At 39.1% G+C, this 15,215-nt stretch overlaps 1 protein-coding gene across 1 annotated transcript; it reads left to right on the plus strand.

Annotated features, from left to right (window-relative positions):
• The first annotated feature begins 539 nt into the window (after nucleotides 1-539).
• LOC135206254 (uncharacterized) lies at nucleotides 540-2,570 on the plus strand. The gene is made up of 2 exons (XM_064237642.1): nucleotides 540-1,890; nucleotides 2,232-2,570. The coding sequence occupies exons 1-2, from the start codon at nucleotides 835-837 to the stop codon at nucleotides 2,280-2,282; spliced, it is 1,107 nt and encodes a 368-aa protein (XP_064093712.1). The 5' UTR covers nucleotides 540-834; the 3' UTR covers nucleotides 2,283-2,570.
• Nucleotides 2,571-15,215: the final 12,645 nt, after the last annotated feature.

Below are 15,215 nucleotides of genomic sequence, written 5' to 3' on the forward strand. Positions count from 1 at the left end.
AGAAAAAGAATATCAGTTAAAGTTAGACGCCCTCAAGAGTGGAAGTAAAAGTAAAATTTCTCTTATTGACGAAGGTATGCCTGATGTAAGTAAGTTTACTAAGATTGTGCCTAAATTTGATGAGTCAGAACCTGATGAATTTTTTTCACTTTTCGAGAAGTTAGCTCAAAGTTTAAGTTGGCCTAAAGAGGGTCTGGCCTGTGATTATTCAACCTGCTTTGGTAGGAAAAGCTAGGTCTGCCTTTCTAGCTTTGGATGCTAGTGAGTGCAAGGATTATGATTTTATCAAAGATAGTATACCTAAGATATATGAACTTACTCCTGAGTATTATCGTTTGCGATTTAGAAGGTTTCGTAAATGTGATAAACAATCATATGTAGAGTATACCCATAGTATTGTTAAACTTCATGATAAGTGGATTAAAGCAGCTGGAGTCACGTGCATGGAAGAGTATAGAGAGTTGATGTTACTTGAACAATTTTTAAGAGGAACTCCTGTTGATGTACAGAGATATTTGTTTGAAAGAGAAGTTCACAACTTTGCAGAGAGCTACTACTCTGGCTGAGAATTTTGGTCTGTTAAAGCCATTTAAAAGGGGAAACAATTCCAGGAGATCACCACATACATCACCTTGTAAATCATTGCAGAATTCACCACATAATAGTCCTGGCCGGAGTAAAAATAAAGGCCAAGGGAAGGACTATGCTGGAAGTAATAATAGTACTGTTGTGAAATGTTATTTTTGTGGTGAGGTTGGACATATTCGCAGAAATTGTCCTGAACGGCTTAAAAACAAAGAAAAGACAGGGAGTGTAGCTTGTTCTCTCCCGAGAATGTGTAGGTATGGTAAAGAAAAGTCTCCTCTGGTTAGAGAGGAATTTAAACCTTTCTGTTTTAAAGGAAAACTTTGTGTTCCAGATGCAAGTTCCAATGGAATCTCTGTCAGGATAGTACGAGATACGGGTTCGTCGCACAGCTTGGTGGTCAGAGATGCAGTTCCTGGGATAGAGAATTGTATGACTCAAGATAGTGTAATTCTGAAGAGCATTGGTGGACTGACTACAGTACCCAGAGCAAAGTTGCATGTGGATTGTAATTTGTTTACAGGGAATACTGTTGTAGGAGTTGTTGATTCATTACCTATACCTAACATTGATTTTCTATTAGGAAATGATATCGCTGGTGCCAGAGTGATTCCAGATCCTGTTGTTGTGGATACTCCTCTGATTGAAAATCCAGTGAAGGACCTAGAAGAGAAAGCCATGTTTCAGTCATGTGTCGTTGAACACAGCCTGAGGACTTTGGATACTGCAAAGAATTTGATTTGTACGGATGCTGTTCATGCTGATGTCGCAGTAGGTGATGTAGTAGAGGAGCTAGAGCAGAGAAACTGTCCTCTGATAGAAGACAAGGTAGATAAAGTCAACAATGAAAATGACTGTAAGCCAGACAACGCTATTGTGGAGGTTTGTGAATCTTCTTTACTAGAGTGTAATATTTTGGATTCAGAGTTTCATAATCTGTTTGAAATGAAGGACTTTGATATTAGAGATGCTCAAGCTAATGATCATTCTTTACAACAAATGTTTAATGAAGCTGTTTCAGAGAGTGAAATCGCTACGGAAGCGACTTGCTATTATTTAAAGACAGGAATACTGATGAGAAAGTACAGAGCTCTTTCTACTCCTGCTAATACTTCATGGGACGTGAAGTACCAATTAGTTGTACCTTTAGGATTGAGAGAAGAAATAATCCGGATTGCCCATGTGAATACATCTGCCCATCTTGGAGTGAAGAAGACCACACTCAATATTCTGCAATATTTTTATTGGCCTGGAATAAGAGAAGATGTAAAGAAATTTTGTAAAGTATGTGATACTTGTCAAAAGGTAGGTAAACCTAATCAGCCTATAAAGCCAGTACCTTTATCTCCACAGATTGTATGTAGTGTTCCATTCGAGAAAGTTATTTTGGATTGTGTTGGTCCATTGCCTAAGTCTAAGAAACAAAACCAGTATTTGATGACTGTTTATGTGCAGTAGCATAAGGTATCCAGATGCTGTACCTCTGCGTAATATTTCTGCTAAAACATTAATTCCTCATCTAGTTAAGATTTTCACCCAATATGGAATACCTAAGATTGTCCAGACCGATCGTGGAACTAATTTTACGTCTACATTATTTCAGGAAGTAATGAAAGTAATGGGTATTAAACATTCTATGTCCACAGTATATCATCCTCAAAGTCAAGGTTGTCTTGAAAGATTTCACCAGACGCTAAAAGCAGGATTGACTAAGTTTTGTGAAGAAACTGGCAAAGACTGGGAGGAAGGATTGCCGTTTGTTTTATATGCTGTGAGGAATGCTCATCAGGAAAGTCTTGGATCCTCTCCCGCCGAATTACTTTATGGAAGACAAATTAGAGGACCACTTAAAGTATTATAAGACACTTGGTTAGACTATAGTGAAGGTGTCAGTTTGGGAGAATATGCAACTAAGTTAAGAGAAAAACTTGAGTATTCACGTAAGTTCGCCCATCAACATTTGCTTAAAGCTCAGCATTCTATGAAGAAAAACTTTGATAGTAAAGCAGAGGAGAGAGAATTTAAAGTAGGAGATAGAGTTTTGATGTCAACTCCTATGAAGAAAACCTTTGAAAGCAGATATGAAGGACCATTTACTGTGATGAGTAAGAATCAGAATGTATATGAAATATCTACTCCAGGTAAAAGGAGAGATCGGAAAATAGTACATATAAACAGATTAAAACTTTATTCTGATAAGGAGAAAACTGAAGAAAGTATTGCCGTTGCTAGCTTGGTTCTTGTTGACAAGTCTTCTGATCAAGTATCTGATAACAATCTTATAAAAACAGATGTTCGATTATCCAATTCTGACACTATTAACCACCTGAAATCTAAATTACATCATTTAACCCCTCTTCAATTGCAGGATATAGAAAGGTTGTTGGAATCTTTCCCAGCGATTTGTGGAGACATACCAACACAAACTAGTCTTGTGGAAGTTGAGATACAGCTTAAGGTCGACTCAGTTCCAGTTAAGAGCGCTCCGTACCGAGTATCTCCATATAAGAAGACCATCATGAAAAAAGAGGTAGATTTCTTGCTAGAACATGGTTTGGCCGAAGCCAGCCATAGTCCATGGTCCTCTCCATGTGTACTAGTAGGAAAATCAGACGGTACATATCAGTTATGCACAGATTATCGTCAGGTAAACCAACTTACTGTTTCTGATTGCTATCCGTTACCCAGAATTGACGATCTTATTGACATGGTAAGCTCATCGAAATTTATATCTCGAATATATCTTAAAGGTTACTATCAACTACCATTGTCAGAATCCTCAAAACCCATAACTGCGTTTGTAACCCCAAGTGGACTTTTTCAATACAAAGTGTTACCTTTTGGATTAAAGAATGCTACAGCTATATTTCAGAGGCTCATGAATGATGTTTTGAAGGATTTACCAAATGTTGCAGTATACTTGGATGACATTATTGTTTTTACAGATACTTGGGATAGCCACTTAGAGACGTTAAGGAAGGTATTCGCTCGGTTGAAAGCTGCAAACCTTACCCTGAATTTGGCGAAGAGTGACTTTGGTTATGCCCGAATTCAGTATCTTGGATATGTTGTTGGGAGTGGAGAAGTCGCACCCGTTAATGCCAAGGTGAACGCCATCTTAACAGTGAAGGAACCTACCTGTCGGAAGGAAGTTCAACGCTTCCTGGGGATGGTGGGGAACTACAGAAGATTCTGCAAGAATTTCTCGGAACTTGTTTTTCCATTGACTGATCTGACAAGCAGCAAGAAAAAGTTCCAGTGGACTTCAGAGTGCCAGGAGGCCTTCGACAAAGCTAAGACTTTGTTAGTCTCAAGCCCAATTCTCAAATCTCCTGATTTTGGAAGTCCGTTTATCCTTGAAGTGGATGCCAGTGAGATTGGAGCAGGAGCAGTTCTTCTGCAGAGAAGCCAAGATTCCTTATTACATCCAGTGATGTACAGCTCGCAAAAGTTTAAACCCCATCAGCGTAACTACTCTACGATAGAAAAGGAAGCTCTTAGTTTACTTTTGGCTTTGATACTTATCTTCATTCGTCCCCATACACTATTGAAGTGTATACTGATCATCAACCGCTTACATTCTTGCAGAGAATGAAGACTAAGAATAAGAGACTGACGAGATGGTGGTTATCTTTACAAGATTATGATCTACATGTGAGTCACATCAAGGGAAAGGATAATTTGCGGGCAGATTTTTTATCCAGGCATCCTGTAATGTAAAATGGTAAATATTTGTCCTTGGTATATTATGGAATTTTAATTTTTGTTTATCCTCATTGGTTATAATGATGATTTTAAGGAGGGAGGTATGTTACAACTTTATTTATTTGTATTTGTTTTTGCTTGAGATGCGATGATCAACCAATAGATGGCGGCGTAGGTTGGATCAGGAAGTGTGATGTTTTTGTATTTATCCTCCTTGGTTTTCTATCAAGTGTAAAGTTCTGTTGTTTTGATCCTTTCAAAAGTTTACTTGGCTACTTAGTTTCGTACGTATCAGTGTGTCTCCTGGAATTGTAGTGACAATAAGTGGAATATACTAACTAATATTACGAAAGAGTGCAAAGTCATATTATTAATATGGGTAAAGTATTGATTCTCTTATATTGTTCTTTTATGTACGTGACTTAGCCATCTGAAGTGTTTTCTCTGTATTAAGTGAGTACGAGTTATTCTAGTATTTTTTCGCTATAATGAGTTTATTGACATATGTATTTCTTTGTGTAAAGAGTGTTAATACTCGGTTTATTACATCCCGTGATTTCTCTACTGTAAATGTTTATTGGGTTTCGGTAATGTTAAATTAATTATTAAATAATAATAATTATATTAATTTTTAACGGTGTTTGAATAATTGCCTTGGGTAAGCAAAATATTTACGTTTCCCTATCTAATAACTTAAGAGTATTAGAAGCAGATCGTAACAATATATATATATATATATATATATATATATATATATATATATATATATATATCCCAGGTATGATTGTCTGATAATGGCATATACTCGGTCTCTATCTTGCTAATTACAACTGCGTTCATAAATAAGAAAAGTAAAGTAAAAGTCCAGTTCCCCCCTACAACATACGGGTGAAATTTGGAATGCTTTCCTCAGAAATATTTCCCATCTGGGTGAGGCCCTTCCCAAAATTGGATCTCATAATTCTCTTTGGGAGTATTTTGACTTTTGAGTCATTATTGCAAAATCAGGAAGGTTCCCCTTTAATCCTGGATGATAAATTACCTGTCAAAGACCTTCTCCAAGGAACTGATCCCTTCAGAGCAAGGCATAACCCACACCCATTGCTTTTCAGTCACGCACCCTAACCTTTTCAAGGGTTAACAATACCTGTCTGGCAGTAGCTGTTGTAGTGTAAGAATTCACACTTCCCTGACCCAGCTGAACGTTTCCAGCCCCGCCCCTAGTCAGTTCCTTGCTGACCTTTGACCCATTAGCGAGCCCTCAGGTGCGGTCCTGTCAGCTTTTGACAATCGCTATCTCTCTCTCTCTCTCTCTCTCTCTCTCTCTCTCTCTCTGCGAACACGTGCACCTAACTCCCCCATTCCTCGTTCTAAAACTTGATACTGGCCCAATTCTTGTTTTCAGGATCCCTCCAAGATGAAAGAACAAAGGCAGCAGCGCTATCACTCCCCTGGGAAATCAGAATCACCGTTGCTTACTCCAGTTGGGGAGGGGGGGGGATCCCAAACTCTGATCCCCTCCTTTCAGGGTATAAATACTCCCTGTGAAGTTTACACCCTCAAGGTGCCTTATTATACAGGTTAAGACGTGAAAGAGCACCCAACAGCCGATCCTCAGTTGAAGTCCAGCAACGTTGGTATCCAGTCCTAACTTTACACCGACCACAACTTAGGCTCGGTAACACACTCAGCCTAGTTCTGTCAACCTGAGCCCACAGTCTCCTGTCATACTAGAAGTCTGCACTTCTACAGTGCCAATTGAGTGACAGGCCTCCACCCTAACCCTCCTCACTCACTACTCTCTAGACCTGCGCCTGCCCTAGCTTCAACCTTGAGAATCTCATTCTGTCCCAGGAAGTGACAGGGGCTGTCAATGCTCTCTAGTTACTACCTGGCTAGTATCACACCGCTACCATCACGAGTTGAGCTCGGGCAATTTCGCGTACACTGCCAAAATTATTTACATAATACTCACTCAACTTATTGGCTCTCAAGCCACAGTATGACCCATTTTGTAGTTCCTCGTTGGACGAGTGGTCAACGTGCTCGCCTAACGATTCGGTAGTTTGAAGTTCAATTCCCCACTCTGCCAATGTGGAATCGGAGGAATTTATTTCTGGTGATGACAATTTGATTTCTCAATATAATGTGTGGTCCGGATCCCACAGTAAGCTGTAGGTCCCGTTGCTAGGTAACCAATTGGTTCCTAGGAGGTAAAAAATATCTAATCCTTCAGGCCAGCCCTAAGAGAACTGTTAATCAGCTCAGCGGTCTGGTTAAACTAAGATATACTTATCAGACTCTTGCCCACAATACTAGGGTCTTTCGTCATATAAACCCAGTCCTCACATAAACACACCCCCTCCATTAATACTTAAAATGATGAGATATGACTGTTGTGTCATTATCATAATAAAACTGGAGAACCTGTCCCATTAAAAATGAAGACAAACTTCAGGATTTTGTAATGGCACCGTGCATAATAAATCTGAGGTACACTTTGTTGCCTGCATTTTCTTGTCGGATTTTTGAGAAATGAGATTTCGTTTGCCGTAGACTATAGTACTATGCACAGGAAAAATATTTATACGGATGCGGATATTGTCTTACATTGTCATCATATCATTATCATTAAAGTCTTAAATTACTGGATAAAAATTATCAATAGAGCATGTGTAATTATATAACAGATGCTATGAATTCAGGCCTTCTGCCATTTTAAAAGGAAATATCTATTGATAAAATAAAGCAAACCGCATCAGACGAAGGTGTATAGAGGTGGTTTTCCAGCCAAAGTGGAACTGCCTCAAGCTTTACTTTCCCCCTCTATCAAATTTCTTTTATTATTTTACCTCTATCTAAGCCTTCCTCTTAATGACTTGTTTATCGAACTTTTGCACTTGGCAAAACTCCTGTTCCAGATTGTACCAGCCCAGACTAGACTTAACTGGCCACCAACCCAGTCGCGGGGGTAGAGATCAAGAATCAGCACCTTTCTGAGAACAGAGCAGCTAGCCCTGCGACTGGGGGACTCAGACCCACCTCCCCCCAACCCCAGACTAAAACGATAATGTGCACACAACTCCTACTGCAGTGGAAGCATCCATACAAGGCTAGCTGAAATTCATCTCTGCTTTCCCATCTTGAAGTTTCCTTTCTTGTGACTCTTATAGCTGTCATTTCAGTGATTTAATGTCCCTCTCCAAGTACAAAAGCCTACATTCGGAGGGCATATATACAGCAAAGTTAGCATCAACATATACCTCTCATGGTTGCCGAATGGTTACCATCACTGAAAGGCATCGATCCTTGTTATTGGACCTTCGAATCTCTCAGGCACCAAATCTTTTATCAATTATAATTCCCCTTGGCTGCTATTGCCGAAATAAAGCGAAATAGAGCAAATATATATATATATATAATATATATATATATATATATATATATATATATATATATATATATATATATATATATATATATATATATATATATATATATATATATATATATATATATATATATATGGCTTCTTCTGTTGAGGACTGGTGTAGTGATAATGTTCCAATATTTTGGTGTTTTGCAACAGATATAGAAGTCAATACTTTTTATTGATCCTGTAGATTATATAGAGGGGTTAGGTGATACTTTAGCTGTTTTTAGATATAGTGGCATTTAAAGGGGATCATTTGAGGTTAATGTGTTAGAACATAAGGGTTCCTTGGGGTGAAGCTGCTTAGTTTATTTATTTTTTTATTTTTATTTTTTTGCTCCGGATAGCGGTTCCATGGTGTTTTGGTAATTTGAATTTGGGGAAGGAATATAGATTTTTCTTCCTTCAATTGACCTTGTAGGAATTTTTGCAGGTGCCTCTTAATTTGGTGAGTCATATATTCGCTGCGTTTTCAATTCCACAAAGGGCCATATAAGTTTATACAAAGGTTTTTTGATATGTCTGGTAGCCCTATGATTTTTACAGCGTTAGTAATACTGGTTTGCAAGACTTGTTAGGGAATTTCTTAGATGACTTTAGTTAGCTGGTTTGGGAGTGAATTTAGCTATATGTGATTTCTCGAATGAGCAGGTGCGGTCATTTAGGTATATGCAGCTTTTCTTTTTCCGTACAATAGAGGGTTAAGGTGCTTTAATGATTTTCTGGGTCTTGAAATTTCGGGATTTCTGTTTGCCGTTCATGATAATGTCAGTTGCCAGTTAGGAGAGTCTAGAGGCCTGCTTGATGCAATGTGTTGAGGGTAAATTACGCATATTTTGAGATGTTATTAATGTGGAAAATATGTAGAATATTTTTTAAAATTATAACTTCTTGCTGTATATTTCTTAGAAGCCTGCTTTTCTCAGGTGAGGGCTAGGTGTTTTATTTTATTTTATTTCATTTATTTATTTTTTTTTTTTGACGGTTAGGGTTTTGATGGCAAGCTGAAGTATATTGAAGGTAGACACACTGTTGCAGCTGATGCTCGTAATAGTTTTTTTTTTTTTATATTATATACAGGTTGCTATGTAGCCGATGATTTTATTGTTTGTGATATTAGCCTAGTGGGGTTTTAGCAGAGCGCGGAGGCGTTTATTAGAGGGGAATTTGTTTGCACGTGTTATAAGTTGCCTTTTGCAGGTCTGGAATTAAAGGTATTTATTAGTTAGGTGGATTACATGTAGGTCGAGGTGTACTGTGGAGATGGGGATACGGCGCAGATCGAAGTCACAATGGTCTTGTTTCCAGGTGTATTGGACACTGCTCTTGTAAGTTTGGCAGTCCATTTTTAGGGGTCGAGATGTGTCAGATTGTACGTAATAGGGCTTTTCTGAGGAAATGTGCTTTCCTTAATAGATGTTTTTGTGTGCAGTGCATGTTAACCAGCGAGCGTTACTTCTTGTAAATGGAGATCCTTTCACTTTTCTATCCTTAGTAGTTTTTTCTTGTCATAGGGTGCATTTGAATCTTTTGGGGAGATTTTTTCTCTGAGGAGGTGCTTAGGCATAAATGTTTGTAATGGTTGTGAGTTTTTTACCATAAGTGAATGAAATGGCAGAAGTGGTCGCTATAGTTTTTCTTTCTGCGGATACGTTTGCCGCTATGACAGCCCAGAGGTCCATTTTCCCAGATTATGGTTAAGAATTTGTCAGTAAGATATTAGAGTTTGGCAGAAATTATGGGGATATAGAGAGTGTCTATTAGTGTTCGATGCTCTTAGAGCTATAACAGGGAGCAATTATCAGAGCTGGGATAGGTCCTATTTTTTATACTATTTGTTGTTGCAAGAATGTGATGGTTAGTGGTACCATTGGCATGTCGCTGGTTGAGGCATTGTTTAGTTATTTTGTGCGATGCGCGTGTTTTGTTATCTATGCCTTCTCGTTGTGGTTTTGCAATTAGGTCGTTAGTTGCAATGGCCAGAGAGTGACATGCATGTCTCAGTAGTGTTCTCGAGACGAAGACATGAGAAGTAGTTGACTCAGACAACGTAAAGTTGTTGTTGTGGGATACCGTGTTCCTGATGGCTAACGTTGGAATTGATTGATTTATGAGTAGAGGCCTTGGTTTGTTCAATATGAACTTGCCTCCATTGTGGTTGGTACGTTTGAAGCATGTTGCTGTTTTATGAATCTTAATCACGTAATCATGAAATTATATATATATATATATATATATAATATCTATATATATATATATATATATATATATATATATATATTGGCAATTTCTCATTCTGTAGAGAAAAAGACCCCATTTCGGCTCAACCTCAAAACCCGACCCCAAATTCGGCTCACAGGCGATAAACCCCATAGGCTTGCCTTTATCTTAACCTCACGTACGTTGACCATTAACGACTCCACGAGAAAACCACCAAATCTTTCGCTCTAGTTCAGAAAAGAACCCCAAAATGGCCCATGAATAACTCTTTGGATAGGAAAACCGTGGTTTCGCTCGACCCCTTGAAAATACCCAACCCCATTTTGGCTTAAGATATACTTTACAGATGAAAAACCACCATTTCACAACCCCTTGAAAATACCCAACACCATTTTGGCTTAAGATATACTTTATGGATGAAAAAACCACCATTTCACGACCCCTTGAAAATACCCAACGCCATTTTGGCCCAAGATATACTACTTTACGGATAAAAAAAACCACCATTTCACATAAATATGAATATGAGTGAAAAAATTCTAAGTCCCTTAACCTAACCTAACCTAACCCACCAAGTGAAACTAAGTTCCTTAACCTAACCTAACCCTACCCAACCTATTTTCTCAAGTTATACTCTACAGATGAAAAAAAAAAAACCATTTCACACAAATATGAATATGAGGGGAAAAAAATTCTAAGTCCCTTAACGTAACCTAACCCACATGAAACACCCAACCCCATTTTGGCTCAAGATATACCCTTCAGACGAAAAACCCAAATTTCACATAACCCACATGAGTATATGAAAAATATGAATATGAGGAACAAATTCTAAGTCCCTTGACCTAACCAATCCCACGTGAGTGCGTATATAAAAAGATATGAATACAAGTAAAATAAATTAGAACTCCCTTAACATGACTTTCTTCATGACTCACTGCCAGGTGCGCAACATGTCATATCGCGATGGTGCGTATTCAAAAGAGACACACAACATGACATGATTATCACACCTCGATAATCCGTCTCCATGTCCAGTGTCATACACATAACATACACACACAAACACATATGACACAATGTACCGCTTTAGCAAAACCTCATATGAGGGTGATAAACGATTGTAACTACCTGCACACACATGCACTCATAATTCCGCAGGTTTTGCTGATGTGAGTTAATCTCCGAGACCTGATGTGAAAAGACATTTACAATTGCTACCACCAGTATATAAGGTCAAACAGTAACAGCATGACCAACATCAGTGTGCCAACAGGCTGCTCTACTCCACAACATCTCCACAAGCAGACATGGGTAATTCCACCAGCAACAGCGGCGATGAAACTATGAGTGACAGCGCCATTGAAATTCCTATGCTGTGGCATATATAAAATGGCACTGAAGGCTCGGACTAGCCAGAGGACTGCTGAGTCTGAGGTACAGCAAGGAGCGCCACTCCGCAGGATGGTGAGAGTAATTCTTTTTTTTAGAAGTTTGTTGAGATGTGACTCACTGTAAAAAAATGCACATTGTCTTCGCCACATTACATATAAAACAATAAGTTTACTTTTAGTAAATTCTCTACTTGTTATTCCTGTTTTTTGCAGGTTCCACAGTAAACGCTGTCACAGCTCCACTAGAAGTTTGTCGAGATGTGACTTGCTGTAAAAAAAAATGCACATTGTCACCACCACATTTACATTTAAAGCAATCAGTTTATTTTTAGGAAATTCTCTACTTGTTATTCCTATTTTTTGCAGGTTCCACCGTGAACGCTGTCACAGCTCTACTGAATGGGGAAAATGCAAGGGAAACGTTATCGAGAGGAAGTCACTGTCAAGTAGGAGGTGCAAAATAACAGCAGACACTGCTTAACAGGGAAGAAGAGGAGGCCAACCGAATTGTGAGTACTATCACTTATTCAACCGCAGTAGGAACGCACATTGACGTGAAAATGGTGCTCAGAATTAACAGAACACAGCTTGCCGAGGACGTCTTGCGAACACTCCGGGAGAGGGGTATAAATTTTGTCATGTTATACCTGTGCATCATCATCACCAGGCAGAGAATGGTGGGTGGCACTGGTATTTTATGTTAATACGCCACCTGTGCTAACATTGGTGGACACAGTGTACGAATCACTAGATAAAGCTATTGAATATGTGGCGAGCAACCTTGAAGACAGGCTCAACTTAAGCGAGGGTTCGGGTTGGCGTATCATGTCGCTACACAGTGTGCAAATCTGGGTACAACTGCATCATTACGGCGCTAGAAGCATATGTGCTACTCAGGAAAAACCACAACACACCAGGTAAAAACCTCACCAGTGATGTGAAAAACCGGATAAGGACGAATCAGATCAGCATTAAACACACACCCGACATGCCACTGGACAGCGACTCCTTCAAGACATTGGAAAAAGACAACAACCTTAACATTTATGTGAACAAACTGTGTGAACTGGTCATGGGAAAACATCAGAAAAAACGATGGAATCTGCATCTCACTAGAAGGGGTGGTAACGCGTCATGTCCCTGACTGTTCACTCTATTGCTAATCACAGATGACCACCTCGCACTCATCAAAGACATGTTCGCCTACGTGAAAGCATTCCGCCACGGTGTAAAGACAATGAGGAAAGAATACACACACATATATGTAAGAGAACATGTTTGTTTGCTTGTTTGTATGTATGAACGTTATACAAATCCACATTTTTTGATCGATTTTGATTTCCCAAGAGACAAAAGAAGATGAAGTAAAATGAGAAAGTAGGTATTAAAAGATCATCAATAAACCAATTCTGTGCAAGGTGAGATTGCCAACGTTTATTTGAGGGATCCTCAGAAGACGAACCAAAAACGGGAACCTGTTTCAAGAAATTCTAAAAGGCTGGAGCGATGCAGGACTTTGTGGATCGGAAGAGACCATATACCCACAAATCTCACTGGTTTCTTGAGCAGTGCCAATGAGCAGAGGGAAGGCATTCACTGCTGGTCAAACAAAACCTACTGCAATGATTTGGCCCTGAGGTGAAAGGGTTCCCAAATCCTCAAGAATCTCAACGGGAAAGCGTCCTTCAAGACACACAAGGAGGAGGACAAACGAATGATCACCCCGTCTCCATCTATCTCTAAGGAAGGAGGAAGAATTCGAAATCTCAACAGGAAAGCGCCCTTCAAGACAGACAAGGTGGCGGATGAACGAACGAGCGCCGTACCTCCGTCTGTCTCCAAGGAAGAAGGAAGAATTCGAAACCCGGAAGACACGAGTCAAAGCTTCCGTCGACAAGTGAGTTTGCCATCAGACACAACAAGGAATTAAAACAGAAGCTTCGGGAGGCAGCAATGCCGACAAAAGCGCAAGGAGAGAGAGAGAGAGATAGAGAGAGAGAGAGAGTAGAGAGAGAGAGAGAGAGAATATTGCTATTTCATATTTTCTTATATATATATATATAGTGTGTATATATATTATATAAGAAAATACTGGACTATACACACACACGCACACACACACACACACACACACACACACACACACATATATATAAATATATATATATATATATATATATATATATATTATATAATATATATATATATATATATATATATATATATATATATATATTGAAAATAGTTCAATATATATATACACGACAATTTGCTGTCAAAATTAAAATTTCTGCAAAAAATCACCAAAAAACTAATATAAAATAAAATAAAATTCCAACCATGCAAAAAAAAAAAAAAAATCTTGAGGAAAATGGAAATTCTCTTAGACCTTCAATTAAACATTCTTGTAGACCAACCTCCAATGATCCAGAGGGCACAGCATATACCGGGCACGCGCGCGGAAACATCCACCGCATACCACACACACATACCCCAAGTTCAAACGGGTTCGTAGGGTGCGTGAGCGGCCGGGCGGAAGGTCTCGAACTAATATCAGTCCTCTGTGTGATAAGGGTATCAGGTGGCATCATCGATACCCTCTTGATAGACTCTTTATGTAAGGGTCCGATACTTCTACTGTAGCCCACTACAGGATTAAGAGTAGAACATAGAATTTAGGCCAAAGGCCAACTATGAGGTCATTCAGCGCTGAATCAGAAACTGACAATGAATCAATTGTTAGCAGATGGTAGAAAGCAAGATGGAAGAAAGAGAATAGGTATGGAGGTACAGTAAAATGAACGAAAGGGGTTGCAGCTAGGGGGCCTACATCATGCTGCAAAGAAAACCTTAAGTAATGCCTACGGTGCACCACATGAGGTGCACTGAAGGCATACGGTGTCTCCAACATTCAAGGTTGAACTGATGCGGCCTGTTGTTGGAAAGGCATTTTTATACATTCTCGAGAACTGACTTTTAATGTCTGCTTTAATCCACCTCCTTGGGCGTCTGCCCATTCCCTAAACTCTTGTGCGGTGAGTTGTTATAGCTTTCGACTATGTCCTGCAGAATGTTGATATATTTCAATGTGTTCTTGTGTGTAAAGTATCTGTATATTCGGTTTTTAATGGTTCTTATCACTGTTTCAGCTATAGAAGCTTTAATTTCCCACGAGTAGACGCTATAAAACAACACGTTCCTACTTTTTAGATATTTCTCACATGTTCGTTATGATATTCCCTACCCTCGTTGCTGTTCAGACGGGACAGTCCTGAAAAATCGCTAGATTCTAGAAGCACCTTCAGAGCATCAGGCACTGTGACAGTCTTTCTATTTTTTTTTTTTCAGAGGGCAGACGCGTAAATACCTCGAAAATTGATCAATGAAGAATAGCAGACATTTATAACCTTCATTGTGTGGAGTGAGTTTTGACATGTCGACCAGATCTGTGCTGGCCACAGCTCGAGGTTTGGAAGACATGATTTTCCTCCTAAGGAAATGTTTGCGTGTGGTTTTATGTAGGGTGTATGATGGCTGGCACCGTAAAAAACCTGTGACATCCGCTTTAGTTAAGTTTCTGTCCTCATTCTTTGCTGCTTTGAGTAGCGTATTCACACCGCTAAAACAGCTAGGTTGCTTTACATTCTCACATAAATTCCTGAGCAGTTGGAACTGTTTTTCAGTCATATTTGTACGCGATTTGGTATTCGGTCTCTCTGAGGATATTCGTTCTGAGCTGTAACAGTTTGGGTGTTGACGGAGCGAAGTCCACTAATAGATAACAGTGACCTCCGCTTGGCAATGTTTCCCTTGAATTTTCCCCATTTGGTAATGCTGTGACAGCGTTCACGGTGGAACCTGCAAAAAATAGGAATAAC

Source organism: Macrobrachium nipponense, chromosome 29 (genome assembly GCF_015104395.2).
Source record: "Macrobrachium nipponense isolate FS-2020 chromosome 29, ASM1510439v2, whole genome shotgun sequence".
Classification (NCBI taxonomy): domain Eukaryota; kingdom Metazoa; phylum Arthropoda; class Malacostraca; order Decapoda; family Palaemonidae; genus Macrobrachium; species Macrobrachium nipponense.

Excerpts from the sequence above, each read along its gene's own strand:
- LOC135206254 (XM_064237642.1), top strand. The coding sequence starts at position 835 with ATGTGTAGGTATGGTAAAGAAAAGTCTCCTCTGGTTAGAGAGGAATTT. Across the intron at positions 1,891-2,231 it reads TATGTGATACTTGTCAAAAG|TATATCATCCTCAAAGTCAA; the intron begins GTAGGTAAACCT and ends CTATGTCCACAG.